The 19376-nt window shown below is 40.3% G+C and overlaps 1 protein-coding gene across 2 annotated transcripts in view; it reads left to right on the top strand.

Moving 5' to 3' along the window:
* The window catches only part of LOC149451740 (alpha-2-macroglobulin-like protein 1), a 148792-nt gene that overhangs the window by 14665 nt on the left and 114751 nt on the right, over positions 1-19376 (top strand). For both annotated transcript variants that reach the window (XM_089690337.1, XM_089690336.1), the window contains exons 3-9: positions 234-393; positions 806-858; positions 4059-4079; positions 13102-13258; positions 15146-15230; positions 17523-17664; positions 19201-19315. In XM_089690337.1, the coding sequence (XP_089546463.1) occupies positions 234-393; positions 806-858; positions 4059-4079; positions 13102-13258; positions 15146-15230; positions 17523-17664; positions 19201-19315 (733 nt within the window). The remainder of the gene's footprint in view (positions 1-233; positions 394-805; positions 859-4058; positions 4080-13101; positions 13259-15145; positions 15231-17522; positions 17665-19200; positions 19316-19376) is intronic.

Raw genomic sequence — 19376 nt, 5'->3', positions numbered from 1 at the left:
CTCAGGTGGTATCCATGCAATGGTAAAAAAAGGTGCTAATGTGGCATCATTGGCCATTCTACCAGTCATTTTCCTTCTAAAAGGTATGCTGTAAATCATGACAGAGACATTAAGAATAGGGACAGTAAGGAATACAGCGTAACTACCAAAATAACACTAAACAGTGACCTGGAGACCTAAATTACTGTCTCATGCTGAAATCGCAACAAAAACTGTTCTGTTTTTCTGAATAGGTTCCTTCAGTGGAGGAAGATAGCAAAGACTGGTCATTCCATGTTTCAGGGCAAGGAGAGGACCTGAAAATCGATGAGACCAGGAAGGTTGTTATAACGAAGAAATATTATTCCTGTGTCATCCAGACAGACAAATCTAACTACAAACCCAATGATATGGGTAAGACTGATGTGGGACTAAAACATTTCATGCGAAAATGGCTTAATGTAGCTTAACATGTAATAAATTGCCTAAATCTCAATCAATTGACTTGAAACTTTGCACAGCCCAAGTTCTCAACACCCTAAACATTGTCCTAGACGTTTCATAGATTTTGGCTTGTCACAAAGAAAATGGAGGACATTAAGCTTGTTTTTTGGGGAGCTTAATGTGCCTTAACATACAAAAAAGAGCTTAGATGTTAACCAATTTCCCCCACAATTCACACAATGGAAGACTCTATCTATGGCAAAATATTCTGAAAATTTCAGATCATTTGGTAAATCACACCAAAAGTTATTCACATTAATTTATTTACAAAATTCAAGTTGTTAAACTATCATATTTACTGAAACCTCTTTCATTATTTCAGTAAGGTTTCGACTGATGTCAGTTGACCACAATTACCATATTGCAGATGAGACGGTAAGTCATTATTTTACAGAGAGTAGACACTGATAAAACGTTATATATATACTGTTGTTTTTGAATATACAGGTAGAGAAGGCAAAAAGTGTTTTCAATCAGGTAGGCAGTTGCCCTATATACAGTACCTGTTGGTAAATGGAATAGGGATTGTACAATCATCCTATAAAATGTGTGGTCAGCTTCAATTGAATTATAGTTACCATACTTATACCAAGATGCCACTAACACTGTAAATGTGATGGCCAAGACTATAAAGAGCAATCTATCATTAACCTCTGAGAATAATTAGAGTCCTCCTTGGGCACTGGATAAATGTGTAATACTTTAAAGGGAAACAGTATATTGTTAGGTAGAGCTGGTCCTGGATATCCATATAAAGTCTGTTGTTCAGAAGCCTGTAAATGGATGCCTGAGAGTCCATCACCATTTCAAATTCCAGATAGCTCAATCAAGAGTCATGATGCCACTTTGACATTCTTAGGCAGAGCGTAGACAATGCAATTTTCTTTCCTGCAACTACAGGTTGCAGGAAAGAAAATCACTTGATTCTCCCATCAACACAGTGTTGATGGGGGAATCCCTCCCATGGAGATATTGTATTTTCCCAACAGTGGGAGCAGTCCCTGCTGGGAGAACACAGTGATTATTGCTAGCATCTATAGCCACTAACAATAATCACATGTAAAAATCAGACATGCCAGTTGTACCCAAGTCATACAAAAATCGAATGGGGTACAATCAGCTTGCCCATAGATGGTTTGAACTGAGGCTTTAGTAAACATGACAGCTATTTTAAAGCATTAAACTCTGGGATAAGCAAATATTGTCTAAACGTGAGTAGAATGTGTGTGTTCTTCTTACTTAAATCTTGATGTGTTGTGTATTTCTTTCAGTCCAGTGAAGTAGTCCAGTGTAAATTGTTGCTTCTGTGCAGGAGCTTCCTGTATTAAGACCAGTTATTGCTGCTCTCTCTCCTTACTCAGAGTGACTGGTCCTGTATCCTCCCCCTTCTCTAGTTTTCTGCAGGAAAACTGTAGTGAGAGGTCCTGTTGGCTCCCTACCACAGACTTGCTGTCTGCACATGCTATGTGTAGCACAATAATGATGTCAACACTACTTTTACAAGTTAATATCATTGCTTGCAAAAGCATATGATGCACATAAAGTGCATGTGTATCAATTGTGGTTGTTGAGGAATATATGTAAATATAACTTTTTGTGCCCAGAGTTCAGCTTTAATAAAATAAAATGACATCTGTTTATCAGAAAGCACTCTCATGGGGTCAAATCCAATCCTAGTTTCCTTTCCCTGTCTTTAGAGCTTAGGTTCAGAAAAGGAATTACAATACTCAGTAACAAAATTAGTAAAAAAAAGAGACACTAAGAAGAGGGATTTGGGGGTAATAAAGGTAATTGGACCTTTACGTATGATAATAAAATAATAAAAGAGACCTATCCACAAAATAGAAATCAGTGCTAAAAAATAATTGCACACTACAAACACATGTGTTAACTGTGCTCAAATATTACATATATACAGTCCATGAGTTCAAAAAGACTGATGCCTATCAGGTTCAATCTCCTACCTGAAGGGTTAGTCCAAAGGAAGGCAAAACAAAACCAGGGCTGAAAGGCTGGAAGTTCAGCTCTTACACCTGTAGACCTCCTGTGGACCATAGCAATTTTTACATTTCTACTATGGGCCTGTTTAATCTGCCTTAACATTGGTACTTAGAGATCAACTCCAGGAAAATGTAAAATTATCCCTTCCAGTAGGATTGCACCCACACTGCAAGGATTAAGAGCTTTAGGGGGAGACAGGAACAGTTTTACTTTTCCTCCACTCCCATGACTGGTGGCACTCCTTCATGATCTAGTGGTAGACTGGCCCTCAGCATCCTCATGTCCATTGCAGGGCTATGGACCCTGCTCTGGTCTTGATGATATCAGGACTCTAAATAGGTGGAGTGTGGCAGTTCAGATACTGTGGAGACTTTTCTTGCTGTGAGGAAAAGCAGAGGATTGGGTAAGCAAATCTCCTTTCACTATTGCCCTAGATCAGTGGTCTACAAACTGCAGCCCTTTTCTAGTCGTTATCCGACCCTTGAGGCACTACTTCTTCCACTGACACCAACAGGGGGGCATAATTCCTGCCACTGACACCAACGATGGGGCACTGTGCTTCCCATTAATATCAATGGCGGGGCACTATTCCTCACACTGGCACGAACTATAGGGCACTATTCCTCCAACTGATATCGGGGGTGGGGTAATGTTCCTCCCAGTAATACCAATGATGGGCCACAATTCCTTCTACTACTGACCCCAGCCACTATGTAACTGACTACTAACCCTAAAGCAATGTTTTTTGTCACTGATGCTAGGCCCAGGACATTTTCCATCCCCACTGGCCACAATCTGGCTCCTCAAAGTCTGAAGGACAGTAAACTGGGCATATGTTTAAAAAATTTGGAAACCCCTGCCCAGATCATAAAGAACAGTTAAGGCTTTGCAGTGTGGGCACAGAAAATCCCATATACAAGGAAAAACCCTTTTCTCCCAGGACACAAAAAATTACAATTGTCAAAAAAAATGTCCCTGTAGATTTCATGAAATAACAACAGCTGCCCAGTCAGATAACACTTTAAGAACAATGGTATATAAATTCCTTGTATATGATCACAGGGAATAATACAGACCAAGCACAAATGAATCCCGATCTCATACACTTATCAGCCAACAGCAACATTGATCTAGGATCTATTTTTATGTAATGTGCTACATGGAGGCTCAAATCCTTTATTTAAAATTAATCGTTGCATTTATGTGCAAGATTCACAATTATGATAATCACACATTGTCCTTAAACTGCTATCTGACTGGGTAGCAGTATTTTCATGGAAGTTTACATTATTACTCACAGATCTTTTGACAATTGTAGTTTTTAATTGTGTTCTGGGAAGAAAGGGTTTTTTCAGTGTATGAAGGGTTTTTTTTTACTGACAAAGTTTAATACATTTCTTGAGTGTAATTTGTTTTTGCTTTTTTCTTCTTTTCTGTTTCCTGTTGTAGTTATTAATGTAGGTATCACACCCCACCAGATTAGGTGGTTATATGTAGGGATGTAGCTAATGCCTTTTTTTCTTTTTTGTTCCTATAGTATGTTTAATTGTTTTTTTTTCACTTTTGCATTTTAGTATGAAAAAATCTTGCTGCAGGTAAGTAATTTTAAAAATATGTTCCAGAATTATTTGTATATTATTGTTAACACTTTTCTTATTGATGTTCTCAGACGGGAGTATAGCCCTATTCTAGAATAAACTATAACAAAAATACAGAAGTAGTGTTAATAGGTCACCTGCATTATACATGTGACTACAATCAGTAGTAGGTTTCCACATCATCTAAGCCTTGGCAGGTGTCACTGTTAGAAACATGTTAGCTAGACATGGTGTTTTAAAATGATTGTAATTTTTTTTTACAATAAACATGTTATATTTATCTGTACAATGATCTTGCACAGAGCAGCCTTGATCTTTCTTTTGGGTTGACCAGCTGGGGCTCCTGGCACCTTTACCCTCTAAGTGCCCCCGTTGCAAGCTGTTTCCTATGGAGGCACTCGTGCAGGCTCGATCCTGAGCCACACTGTGTGTGTATGCGGTTTGGATCCACCCCCACTCCCTCATCATTGTATTTGATTGACAGAGGCAAAGGCTCCTGCTGCTCTTACTGAGTCCAGTGAGGAGGGAGAGAGAGAACAGTGCCATTGCTGTCAAGGACAGTGCTGGATCGAAATCAGGCTCAGATAAGTATTTGGGGGGTGGGGTAGGGAAGAGCTGCATGTAAAAGGTTTTTTACCTTAATGTAGAACATTTTATCTTCTGTTATATCTGTGCAGGCTTTTGTTTTAAAAACTATATACCTCCCTATTTAGATTTATTTAGTTTGTCTGCAGATGAAACGTGGCACCAAGATTCAAAAGCAAGAGGCCCACTGAGATCAGATATTTACTGTCTGCAATAACTCTTTAAAGAAAGTCTTGCATTTTGGGGCAAAGTGACAGCATCTCTGGAAAAGGCTCCCCTGAACCTCCTTATGCTCATTGTACCTGCACTCAGCTTCTTGCACCTCTGCAGATGGTGAAAGTACCCAGCAAATGGGTACAAGAGAGCATGTGACAGTTCTAGTAGCCAATCTTTAGGCTGAGCCATGTCACATGGCTGGGGGAGGGACATGTTTGCTTCCCTGGGTCACCAATACAGCTGGCTTCAATGCCAGATTTGCAGAAACAGGAAACTGTGAGGGAGCGCAGGTAAGGTGTGTAAAAGTGGGTCAGAGAATTGTCTTTAGAGGAACACTGTCACTTTGCCCTGCGTAAGAAATGCGTTAATATCTCTTTATTACTTTTTACTATCCTGGAATCTTCACTTCACTCTTGCAAAGTAAAGCCATCAGCAACAAAGTCTCATTAACAGCATCAAACATGGAGTGGTGTAGCTGTTTACAATCTTTATTACTGGGCTTCGTTATGAGATGCTGTTAAGAACATTTGGGAGATGGCGTGTGTAATTAGCATGAGGTCAAGAAGATTGAAGCTCAGCACATGATGAAGACCTCTCACACCAGGCCTAAAATCATCCTCAGACAGAATAGATTAAAAGCACACGCATTTTTAGGATTCTGATCGCAGAAGGTACACAAAAAGCCTGAAATCTATTAAAACACACATACGGTTACATCAGTTCCTACATGGGGAAAGCCCCCTCACAAAAAGTAAAAGAAAAAAGAGATGTCATTGGGAATAACTTATGGAATAAAGCAATAACAAAGGGCCACAAGTGGGTATCATAATTAAATCCTGACGGCATAAACTCAGCACTAATGAGAAAAAATAAGAGAACTTTTAGTAAAACCAACCAAGTTCCACTACTTTGCAAGATTAGAAACTAAGTCGAACAAAATAGTACACACCATGATCTTAGAAAATTAACCAAAACACAGGATTATCATACACAAGTCTGTTAGTGGTGTTTGGCCAATAATTGTTAAAAGAGGGAAAATGAGACTGACAGTACATTTACCAATAAATTATGTGAAGACAAAACTGGATGGTTATACAGTTCTCACCATTTTTTGTACATGTAAGCTGAGAGGTCACCCATGTGGCTAAAGCAGTTATAACTATCCCAATCAACTTTTATAAGCCTTCCGCCCAGCCGGTGTATGACGTCACACTTGGTGTGTCACTATGCATGCGATACCAAGTGACAATATGTTCAAAATAATCAATGATGTCATCACGGGCAAATAATTCTGTCTTCCACCCTTCCAGGTACAGGTTGGCATATGATAGGGCACACCGAGTCCTCATCGCAACCCCCTGCACTTGGAGGTAGTGTGAGAGTCTTAACATAAATACATTGCGCTTTAATATCAACTTTAGCAAATTCAAAACAAATGTATTATATTCATATGCTGATTGGCCACGTTCTTGGAGATGGTCAGCTATAACTGACAACCCTTTTTCATGAGGAATACCATTGTACAAAATCTCTGTCAATGGCAACCAGCCATGTGTCTTTGGGGATGTGAAGTCCTTTGATTACTTTGATTAATGTACCCAAAAGGCATTCATACCCAAATGTACTGTTTATTCCCAAAACTAAAGGCCAGTTTGTACTGGCCCTCTTCTCTCACCTTAGTGGTCCAATAACCATGTGCACAATCAAGGGCTGTAAATACTTTAGACCCTTGTAACTGGGTGGGACACTGGTCAATATAAGGCATGGGCCAACCAGACATATAGACACGTTTAATCAACTGTCTTAAATCAGCCATTGGCCATTAGGTTTAAGGATACCTAGGATTGGGTTGTTATATGAGCTGTATACAGCCCCCGTTCTTCTAACTTCTTAACAATTTCTGCTAGTGATTCGCATGAAGCTAATTGGAGTTGGTATTGTTTGACAGACACAGGTGGCACATCCGGATCAGTTTCGATTTTGGCATTGTGTAAGTCTGTAGTCCCACAATGATATGAATCCTTAGTGAACATCTCCTGACATTCTATAAGTAGCTCTCAAAGTAGTTGTCTTTCACGATCATAAGAGCACGCATCAGCTAGAGAAATAATCTCCTCCACCATCTCCTTGAACCCTGGGAAGGTTTCAGGTTGTCCAATCTCATAGGCCTCTTCAAGCCTTGAGGTTAGATCACCTGGTTTGTGATGTATACCATTCTTGCATTCCTGGACTTTGCGGTAATCTTGTTCTTTGATTGGTTGATCAAATACAAGAGCTGTTTCCTCAATTCTACAGCTACCCTCTTCAGAAATGAATGGATAAAAGGGTTCAATGGAGAACAGACCCTCAGCTATAGAGGTGAAGGATTGCTCTCTTAGCTGCTCTTCCGACAGTCCTCAGGAATAAGTCTGATAACCTGCTTTGTAAACCCAAAGGTATAATATCTTGTCTGCTAAACCAATGGTAGTTCCCTTGAGCAGTATAAGATCCTGGGTGGCCAGGCTATGTACATAAATATGTATGGGAGATTGCTGGACAATGATCATTGAGGTATGAGTCACTGACAATCCCTCCCGTTGAAGCCTATGGGAAAGGAAAGGCTTATTAAAGCAAAGGATTGGTTAACTTTTGTCCGTAAAGGTAACAGGAAATTATTAGCACCCCTGAGGATGACAATATTTTGGTGTACCTGTATACCAACCGCACATGGCATCTGCTGTTGAGACATTAGGACCAGGCTGGTGTCCTGAAATCCCTTGGGGTCCCCTTTTAGTCTACTCCACAAGGAGTCATTAATCAAATCAACTTGGATGGCAAAACAATGTAGTAAATAATTGCCAATGTACACTTGTTTCTGGGGATTATTCAACACCAGAAACAAGTGTGTTGTTGTTTTATTTCCTATGGTTACAGATAACATATACGTGCAGGGGCGGACTGACCATTTGGAAACTTGGGCACTGCCCGAGGGCCCGGGGTCAGTAGGGGGCCCCATGAGATGCCCCTGGTACCTTTCATAGGCTTTTTTGGGTGTGGTTTGAGTGTGGGCGAGGACACAGGAGCCCCATGATCCCCTATTGCCTGGGGGCCCCATGAGTTGTCAGTCCACCCCTGTATACATGGCAATTATATTATAATCTTCAAAGTCAATATTGGGGTCTGACATCCAGTAATTCTGGGGTGTGAGGAATCGTATAATTTTTGGGTCGGCTATCTGTTTGACTAGGCCATGGCTCACATAACTTTATTCTTGTCTTAAATTTAGCTGGGCATATTTAGTTTTGCCAGTACAATTCATTTTAATAGGAACAAATAAATTGTAATTTACCCTTTCAATTTTCTCCTTTTCAAGGAGAGAAATAGTTAAGACATTGTCTTCTTAGATAGAGAAAGGTCCACCATCTTCATCACCAAACACTCTGCCTCTTACCAGATCATAATGACCCCCAGTTAAGGATGGGTCAAAAAACGCTCTGTAAATTCCAAAAGGCAAGCCACAGACCTGGACACTTTTGGTTCCAAGGTTTCACATCAAAGAGTGGAATATAAGATGAACCTGGAAGCTCTTTGGTTCCAAACTTGCACATCAGAGAGTGTGCTATAAGATGAACCTACAAAGGAATTATCCTCATAGAGGACAACCCCATTCAAATCACAAAAAGAATCCTCATAGTGTAGTAGGATCTTTTGTGTGTGTGTGTGTGTATACATATTTACACTGGTCAGGATCAGCTAATAGTAATGAATAAGAACAAATTGTAAAACCATCTGTATTTTTTAATGTTTTTTTCATTTTGCATAGAAAGGGAAAAAGTTCAAACCCATGTCAGGTTGTGGCTGCCTTAGGGAGATTAACTCTCACAACCTTGTCACCCAAGACAGTGAGAAATTTATGGTTGAGATGGCAGTATTGTTAATTGAGAAGAAACACACACTGTCAGTTTTTTATTGCTATTTTCTCATCATCATCTGGATTAAAGGATAGGTTCACCCATATTCAGGGTGTAACATGTTACAAATGTAAAACTCCCCCCTGAGACCCCGTTTTGGCAGCAGCGAGGATCTTTTCTCCCCACTCGCTGTCACAATCTAAAATTTGCCCAGCTGCATCATTCATTCACAGTGCTCTGTGAATGAATGGACTACAACTATCGACAGGCTTTGCAGCTGTTAGCTTGTTCTCAATGAACTACCAGGGCGCTGTTTTAGTTTATTGATTCTTCCTGTCAGTGCAAAACTGCTTGCCCATATGATGTATGATGTACAATGTATGGAGTACAGGCAGACAGCTTACACTGACAGTCTGTAGGAGACCTGCATGGCATCAGTGATCTACTGATTACTGGTAAAATGCTTTCCAGGTACCTATAAAGAAAAAAAGGTAAATGCCCTTTTTTTACCTGCATTTATTATTTTTTCTTAAAGGTGAACTTATCCTTTAAAAATTATGGGAAAGGTCAGTAATAAAAATCCGACAGAGATGCAAACCCTTAGTGGAGAGCTGTACTTGGGCTACCACTCTGATGATGGAGAATTGAGCTTGCAACTAGATCCCCTGTCCCTGGGAAGGGGAGCTGATGGTATCACTCTGTCTGAGGGAGAAGCTGGTAGTTCCGTTCTTTTGGAGAATTGTAATGATTGTACTTAACCTGGCCTTGCTGTTCTGCTATTATATTTTGCTTAGAAAGGGGTAGCTGATGGTACTGCTCTTTGAAGAACTGAGTTGATGGTTATGCGTTTCTGGAAAGCAGTAATTGATGGTCCTGAATTTGTACTCAGGGCCAGTGCCAGCATAAGGCTGCATAGACAGCTGCCTTAGGGCACCAGAATAGGAGGAGTGGGCGGTAAAATGCACCTTCGCCTATGTAGACAAAGATTCTTGCACCAGCCCTGGTGGCATCCTAAGGCCTGGGTCCACATATTTGCATTGTTGTAAAGCATTACATTTTCTTGTCCAGTTCACTCCTTCATTTTGTTTTCAGTAATAAAACACTCTCACAATGGACTACTAAACTGAAGTTTTGTTATTTTTTATTATCATTATTATTATTATAATACAAGATTTATATAGCGCCAAAAGTTTATGCAGTGCTTTACAACATAAGGGCAGACAGTACAATTACAATACAAATTAATACAGGAGAATTCAGAGGGCCCTGCTCGTTAGAGCTTACAATCTAAGAGGGAGGGTCGAGAGATACAAAAGGTAATATCTGTGTGGGATGGGCTGATGGACAAAATACATGTACAATTGTTAGGTGGGGGCAAGATAGACCTCTCTAAAGAGGTGATTTTTCAGGGATCGTCTAAAAGTGCACAGAGATGGAGATAACCGGACACATTGTGGAAGGGAGTTCCAGAGGATGGGAGCGGCTCTGGAGAAATCCTGGAGGCAAGCATAGGAGTAGGTGACAATGGAGCTAGAGAGCAGGGGGTCTTGGGAGGAATGAAGAGAATGATTTGTTGGTATTTTGAGACCAGGTTAGTGATTTAACTAGGGGCCGAGTTGTGGATGGCTTTATAAGTTGTTGTAAGTATTTTGAATTTTATTTGTTGCAAAGGCAAGCCAGTGAGGAGAGAGTTGCAGTAGTCAAGGCAGGAGAGCGAGTTAGAAGCTTTGTGGTGTCATAAGTTAGGATAGAGCGTATTTTGGAGATGTTTTGGAGGTTGAGCCAGCAAGAGAGATTAGTTGTGGGGCTGAAGGGACTGTTCGAAGTCCAGGATTACACCTAGCACCCTGGCATGTGGGGACAGGTTGGTGGTTGAGCCGTTGTTTTTGACAGAGAAGTCAGTGGAAGGGGAACGTCAGGGAGGAAATATTATGAGCTTAGTTTTGGATAGATTCATTTTCAGGAAGTGGTGTGACATCCAAGCTGATATGTCTGTTAGTAGATTAGTGATGCACGAGGAGACTAATGGAGTGAGCTGAAGGGTAGAGAGATAAATTTGGGTGTCATCAGCATAAAAATGAGCCATGGGAGGCAATCAATTGGCCCAGAGAGGAGGTGTAGATTGAGAATAGGAGGGGTCCCAGAACAGAACCTTGGGGAACCCCAACAAAAAAAAGGAAGAGGAGAAGAGGAAGTTGAATTGTAAGTGACACTGACGGTGCAGTGGGATAGGTAGGATGAGAACCAACGAAGGGCACAGTCATGGAGACAAAAGGAGTAGAGTTTTTTGAGGAGGAGGGAGTGGTCCACTGTGTCAAAGGCAGCAGAGAGGCCCAGGAGTACAGAATAGTGTCCATTGGTTTTAGCCGTTAGTAGATTGTTTGTAAGTTTGAAGAGAGCAGTTTCCGTGGAGTGCTGAGAGCGAAATCCAGACTGAAGGGAATCAAGAAGGTTATTCTCAGTGAGGTGGTTGCTCAGCTGGTTGTACACCAGGCATTCAAGGAGTTTGGAGGAAAAGGGGAGTAAAGAGATGGGTCATAGGTTGTTAAGAATGGCAGGGTCTAGTGAAGGCTTTTTAAATATGGGGGTGACTAGGGCATGTTTTAGAGAATTGGGGAAGATACAGGAAGAAAGGAAGAGATTGAAGATGTGCGTTAGAGAGTGTAGGATAGAGCCAGAGGGTGACCGTAGCATTTACAACGGAACAGGGTCCAGGGAGCACGTGGTTAGGTGGGCGTTAAAAAAAGTTTAGCAACCTTGTCTATAGTAGTGGGGTTGAATGTGGGAAGTAGTGAATGTCCAAATGGATGTGGAGTGTTAAGTAGGGGAGGTATCTGCACGTTGGAGATCTCATTAATTGTATCAATTTTCTTTTTGAAGTGATTGGCGATCTCCTGGGCAGTGAGTGAGTTAATGGGTGGAGGCAGTGGATGATGAAGAAGAGAATTGAAGGAAGAGAAGAGTTGACGGGGACTGGATGAGAAGGTGTTAATGAGAGTAATGAAATAGGTCTGCTTGGCAGTGTGGAGGCAGGAATAGTATTTCTGATGGGCAGATTTATATTGGTTGTCATTTTGAGACTTAGTCTTACTCCACAGACTCTCAGGAGCGCAGCTATGTTTTTTGAGACCTGTGGTGTCATCTGTTTGCCAGGGTTGAAGGGATCGAGGCCTGACTATGTATATAGTGAGGGGGTGAGCTTGTCTAGGGAGGATAACAGTGAACTGTTGTAGACAGAAGTGGCTAGATCTGGACAGGACAGGGATGATATTTTGTCATAGAGGTGGTCAGTAGCAGAGCAAAGTTCATGTTTTAAAGGGACTGTTTCTCTTTTAGCATATGTTGAGACATCAGCCACTTTGTGTATTTGAGTTACCTCACAATCACTCTGTTGGGTCTGGCACTTGTTTGTCTTGGCCTCTGCTGCCACGGATTCTACTGCAAACTTGCAATAATGCAAAGACAAAAACGTTTTTAAAAATCGATCAGACTTAATGGACCCCTTGTTCTTTTTTATGTAGTCACTCTTCTATATTTCCAACTCCTGTCCAAAATTGCCTCCTTGTAACTGCTGAACCAAAAACCTGAAATATGCACAGGCTTTGTTCCTAGATTAAAGAACTGAACAGTAATTTACAATAGACTGTCCACTTCAAATGGGTAAGAGGGTATGCATTGTGTGCAAGGAGCAGGCTGAGCTATACTTTTGCATTTTAAGAAAAGCATAAAAGCACAACCATTCTGCAGCACCACAAACCAGCTAGAACCTGCAAGTTTTATGAGCAAATATGGCTGCACCCATGCATTTTTAATACCAAAAGTATCTCAGCAGGGCTTCTAAAACTTTAAAGGCTAAGTTCATCATTCCATAAAAAATAATAAATGAACATATTTTTTGCAGGTAAAACAAATTGCATTTATTTTATTGCAACAGGAACCTGCAACATTTTCTACTGTCAGGCCCCTGCACACACTGTCTACAGCCCTATTGCCTGTACCTCTGTAAGGGCTGTCATTTTCAGAGCTGTCGGCAGTGGGAATTATTTACTGGAGTGCTGATCAGTGTGCCTGTGGTTCATTCAAACTACAAGTCAATCTGCCATGGTGGAAGATGGTACTTGTTGCTTATTCAGTCATAGGTGTGCTATTTTTCAAAAGTGCCAGCGGGTCTGGGAAGAACTCTGGCCTGGTGTCACACTGAGGGGAGATGGGGAAGAGGGGGCAGGAGCTGAAAAGTGTTACATGTTCATGCTTATCTAAAATACTCTGAAAAGACTGTTCATTCCCTTTAAGCCATTTGGTAGTTTAAGAATTTTTCTTTATCACAGGATCCAAATGGAAACATCATTGGACAATGGTTGAAAGTGACTCCTGATCACGGATTTGTTGATTTTACTTACCATCTGGCAAAAGAATTAAATCTTGGACAGTACAAACTTACCATACCCAGTAAATGCGAACAAACCTTTACCGTGGCTGAATATGGTGAGTTTTGGTAATCTGTGATATACAGATAAATAATAAATACAGTGCTACTAGCTATCCAAACTAAATAATTCTACAGAATTACACAGCAAGTTTGTTATATCTAGTGTACAAATTAAGCTATACTGTAAATTAAAGCTGATTTTCCAGCCTTACCTTTTAGTCTTGCTTAGTTGTATAGGATAATCTCCTGTAATTAATTAATTACTCTGATTCCATTGCACATTGTGAGCTTTTAACAGTGTGCATTAGAAGCTGCAGCGTGTCAGAACCTGCCTCATTTCCTGGCTGTAGGACATCCAGCATAATCTGGTCCTTTGTTGTCCCTGGCCCACCCTTTTCATTCAGTATATTTACGTAATTTCAATCATTGAGACTCAGCATCACATGGTGGCATTACCTAGGGCAGTCTACATGTACATGCAGCCTAGCTAGGAATGTACTCTCCTTCAGATTGACATCTACCTATTAAGGGCAGGTTCACATCACATGCAGTCTAGTGATTTTTTTCTGCATCAAAAATGCATCGATAGAAGGTTAAATGGTTTCCAATGGCATAGTTCACACCAGTGTGGTCCATTCCAATGCGATCCAGTTCCAGAAAAAAAAGTAGAGCATGCTGAATTTTTTCTCCACTGGACTGTGCTGGAACATGGTAAAATGCATCAATAATGCACCAGAATGCATCAAAAACACATAAAAAATGCACCAGACCCCAATAGAGAGAAAAAAAAATCAGAAAAAAAGAAGCATCTGGAATGCATCCAGAAACGCATCAAAAATACACTGAAACACAGCAGAATGCATCTGGAATGGATCTGGAGTTTGTTTTTGTGGTGGGAGCCGGTCCTTAAGGTGAAGGAAAAAGAGAAGGGGAAAAATGCACCAGAACGTGTAAAAAACCGTGTATGCAGGAATGCATTCAGATTGCATTTCTATGGTGTGAACCGGCCCTCAGCCGCTCGCTCATCCCCCCCCCCTTTCCTGACCTGCTGGGCTGCATGCTCAGATAAGGGTCTGGTATGGTTTTGGGGGGGGGGACCCCCAAGCCATTTTTTTTACATACCAGAGCTGAAGGGCTTGGTATGGATAGGAGGGGGGACCACACGCCGTTTAAAAAAAAACCCAAAACATTAATTGTTGGGCAGTGCCAACAATTATTTTTACATTCAGCTCCACCTCTTATTTTATTCTATTATCAGTGTCATTTGGAGGAATAGTGCCCCATCATTGGTATCACTGGGAGGAATAGTGCCCCATCATTGGTGTCAGTGGGAGGAATATTATCCCATCACTGGTGTCAGTGGGAGGAATAGAGCACTATCATTGACACAAATGGCGAAAAAAAAATTCTGACAGATCAGAATTAACCCCCCGCCCCCCTTTTGCTCCATCTAAAATAAAAATAAAGTTTTGCCTATAGTTCTACTGTAACCTCCCCACTTTTCAAAATTAGCTTCACACCAGTTTTTGAATTACGCATTCCCTATTCCATATCCTGCATCTTGCATTTCCTATAATTTCTTCAGTAGGTAAAGTGATCATCCATTACAGTTCCAACATGTTTCCCTCTGGATTGTGTCCGGTGCCATTTCTATCTAACCACACACTGACTTGGGAGCTAAAGTTTTTTCATTTATGCGGGTTGTGTTTTAGCTAGTAGTAGTTAGTCACACTGAACTAGACTTGTTCTATAATGATCTTGGTCTGAAGATGATCTTGGTCTGAAGATGTTTCATCTCTCTTCCTCAGGACAAGTCTGAATGCTGAATGTAATGTGACTTGCACTAGCTATAACAGCATAGTTCCTCTCTGTGTAGATTTGTCCTTTAAATAAAATATGTTTTCTTTTCCTACATGTACATTTTTATTGTGGTTTTTTTTCAGTTTTGAAGAGGTTTGAGACACACATAAACTTGCCATCCATTGTGGCTTCTACAGCAAAATCCTTTAATCTGGAAGTTTGTGGCAGGTGAGATCAATGGCAGTCCTATTCTTGGTAGCTAGCAATCCAGAGAGTGAGATTTCTGTTCAGACTTCCTTTTTTAACCTAGACCAAAAAATAAATACAATAGACAGGAATGAAAAACATTTGGAATTAAATTATTTCTGATCCAGCATGAAAGCCAAAGGCTGACAGGATGGCATGCCTGAAGGGCCAGTGCAGACAAATTCGGTTTATTAAAGGGTAACTGCACTTTTAGTTTCTACCCCTACCCTGAACCCTAGAGCACTTACAATAAGTCATACTCACATTGAACATCATTGTCAAGATATCACCATTATGTGGCAGCTCCAGTACCATATAACCTCTGGTTGTAAACATTTGCAAGCCTCCATGCTTTACTGGTGCCTCTGCATCACAATCTCTACTCATATCATTCCAAGGCCCATATGTCAGCCTTGTTGGAGACTGCATCTACTCTACCAAAAAAAGATTTCATTTTGTTTGTCATTTTGTTGGAGATTTTTCTTCACTTCTTATCTGGTAAAATCCTTGTCACTGTAACCGTTAGGGATGTCTTTTTCAGATTCATGGAGCAATTCGTTCTGTGAAACTGCATGTACATTTCTTTTGTATGAATGGGGCAAAAGTGAATGTTGTTAGGCTATTTTCTCTACAGGTCAGATATTTTCCATTATTGCAGAGTAGAGTGAGTCAGGAAACTACCAGATTATGGCCACTAGACCGAGCTGATGGCTATAGGAAATACATGTCAGTTGCCTACGATTATCAACTCAATCTAGTGGCCATAATGCAGCATTTTCCTGATTCACTGTTTTCTGTGTACATGGATAGCCTTTCAACATTTATTTTTGCCCCATTCACACAGAACGCATGAAAATGCAATTTCACAGGACAAATCGCTGTGCAATGTTTATCTTAGTACACCCTTATTGGAGGAGGAATATCTCAAATGGAGCACCAGATGTAAATAAAGATTAAACTTAACTTCCTAGACTTTTACACACTCCACTTCAATACGTCATAATAACCTATAGGATCACTTCCGAATTTGTGCTCACAGTGCTGGGGAACTGATATGGCGACAAATTTCAATTGTTTGTTATTTTCTCATAACAATGTTGAAACTGATATGCAAACCACCTCCATACAATACCAGGAGCCTTTTTATATCTTCTTTCCCCTATGTGTTAAACCCAGTCCTACTGTAATGTTTTGTTCTTTATATTCTTTTTTTTTTTCAATAACATTTTTTTTTATGGAATAAAAAAACAAAGCAGGTGTTCTAATACTCCAAAACTATTTCCCTAGTTTTGGTTGGACAACACTTTAATTATCAGAATAGCATAAGGGCCGTTTCACGCTAGGATGCAGTGCAGGAACAGTAGCCATGCGTTTCAAAAATTTGTGCATGCACTACTTTTCATGCGTTGCAATTTTAGCCCACTCAAAATGAATGGAGCTGAAATTACACTGCACAGAACTACATGTCAAGAGACATATCAGAGTTACTGTACAATTCACATGCAGCTCCTAGTGTGAAAGGGCCATAAATTGTGTTTTATTAACTGCCTGGAGGTTCAGCTCTACAGCCCAACTCTGAGCAAAAATCAAATGTTCACAGTATATAGTAAATTACTTGCTTGTCCATTGGGTGAGCTCTGCAAACATCTCAACCTGACAAATAAAGAAATGGAGTCTATATACTCACCTCTTCCTTTCACTGGAAATCTTGTTTCCTGTTTTGGGCACCAGATCTTTTTGGTCACTCATTATCTTCTTGGTGATTGGTCATCTTGCCATGTCTGACATTCTGCTGCCTCTAAAGCCTTTGTAATTGGACCCCTATTGCTGAAACTGGCACCTTAAACATAAGGAAGGGTCCATGCCACATAACAGGGGAGGAGACTTTGGACCCAAATATCAGGAGACCCGCAACTGAGTGTTCTAGCTTGGCCCTGAGTGGGCTTTGCAATGCAGCTTTCATAAGAGAATTAAATGGGCCTTTTCTGTAGGAATGTTCCTTCCATGGCTATTATTCTGATGCTTTGGCTGCAGTTATTTCTACATTACTGCCTTGGAACCTGTAGAGTCAGAGAATTCTGACAGTTTTGCTAACACCCACTAGTAAAATCAGACATGGCAAAGAAACTAGCATATCTGATGGAGGTCAGCAAAAGCAGCTGCCGTTTTTTTCTCTCATAAAAAGTATACTTTTCATTTCTGCATTAGTTAAACATAGCAGATTTATTTATGTAAAAAAGTACATAATGTTTGCTATTCCTCTTCATTTTCTAGTTACACCTACGGAAAGCCAGTACAAGGTACCCTAGACATTGAAATCTGTGCAGAGGAACGTCCTGTGTGTTTTTCATATTTTGGATACTGCGGTGAACATGAACATGATTCAGAAACATGTATAAAAATAAAACACACTAAGGTAAATGGCTTTTCTTAAAGGATTTTTTTCAAACAATTAGAAAAAAAAACCAATAAAACCACCCAAACTTAACTTCATGTTTTAGGGGGGGTGAAGCAAGATGGGTTTCTCAGTCCAGGTATTTTGTTTCTTTCTGAGACCCCAGCTGGGATTTCTCCCTTCACCTCTGGCATAATTATTGAAATCCAAGGTTGTTTTTTCAGCTGGACTAGCACTGTTACCAACCTTACATAACTAGTTTAAGAGAAATTTGCGAGCGCTCTAAGTGAAATGAAGCCGCCAAGCATCAAAAAGTATACCAAAACCTCACAAACATATGAATATAAAAGATGCGGCGCTATATCACAATTATAGTTATACTGAATCACAGTTATAGTTATGCTGAAGTATCCAAGGTATATGTGATGATAGGTGACTAATATGAAACCGTAAACATCCTGTCACAAACAGAGTGACATGCAGTGCAAAACAGTCTTTAGTGACAATCCCTCTCTTTCAAAAGGTGCTTCTTCCACGTGGTGATAGTGAAAAGATAAAGCTGTGCACTCACCAGATGCACAGTTTAACTGCGCATTTAAAGATGAACTCTTTTCCAAATCCACCGATTATTTCTTAAAGGTCAGGTCAGGCCAGATATTCCTTCCCCTGTTGTATAGCTGACAATCCACGGTCTCTCCTTTAGGTGGCTCTATAGGTGATAAGTGACTCACCAAGGGCCACAAAAAAAGGAGACCTTTTTTTGTGGCCCTTGGTGAGTCACTTATCACCTATAGAGCCACCTAAAGGAGAGACCGTGGATTGTCAGCTATACAACAGGGGAAGGAATATCTGGCCTGACCTGACCTTTAAGAAATAATCGGTGGATTTGGAAAAGAGTTCATCTTTAAATGCGCAGTTAAACTGTGCATCTGGTGAGTGCACAGCTTTATCTTTTCACTATCACCACGTGGAAGAAGCACCTTTTGAAAGAGAGGGATTGTCACTAAAGACTGTTTTGCACTGCATGTCACTCTGTTTGTGACAGGATGTTTACGGTTTCATATTAGTCACCTATCATCACATATACCTTGGATACTTCAGCATAACTATAACTGTGATTCAGTATAACTATAATTGTGATATAGCGCCGCATCTTTTATATTCAACCTTACATAACTGTATATATTCCTCTGGAATATCCCCTTGGGAGTGCACAAAAAAACAAGTTTGCACTGAACCTATGGGTTCTTCGTATGTATATAGAGAGATCATAGGTATGTGACAATTGCAGCTGGACTGAAATGTTTAGCTTGGCCTATGATATGTAAAAGGATTTAGCCATATTTTTTGTTTGTAATAGTGAGTAGATACAGTGTTAGGTTTATAACTGTGTGATAAAGCCTGTGAGCTTATTTCCTCCTTCTCTCCTTTTCATTTCTTCCCCCTTTCCTCTCTGAAATGTTTGCACTTTATCTTTTTAAATGCCCCTTTCCCTATAGTTAGATTGGTCCATTTCTTTATACACTATTGAGACTTTCAGTATGTCCTTTCCTTTAGACTAACAGTAAGGGGTGTCTATCAAGGGAGATCGACATACATGCTTTCAACTTCTCACGTGAAGATCATAGCCGGTTTTTACTTATTGAAGCTACACTGACAGAGGATGGTACAGGTAAGAATTTAGAAAACAACTACTGGCTTAAAAATGTGCTAGCAAAGAATATGACTGTAAA

This window comes from Staurois parvus, unplaced genomic scaffold (assembly GCF_062004578.1).
Source record: "Staurois parvus isolate SC_StPar_1 unplaced genomic scaffold, SC_StPar_1.0 ptg000525l, whole genome shotgun sequence".
Classification (NCBI taxonomy): Eukaryota; Metazoa; Chordata; class Amphibia; order Anura; family Ranidae; genus Staurois; species Staurois parvus.
Note: the sequence above shows the minus strand (reverse complement) of the source record. Positions and strands in the feature narration are given on the sequence as shown.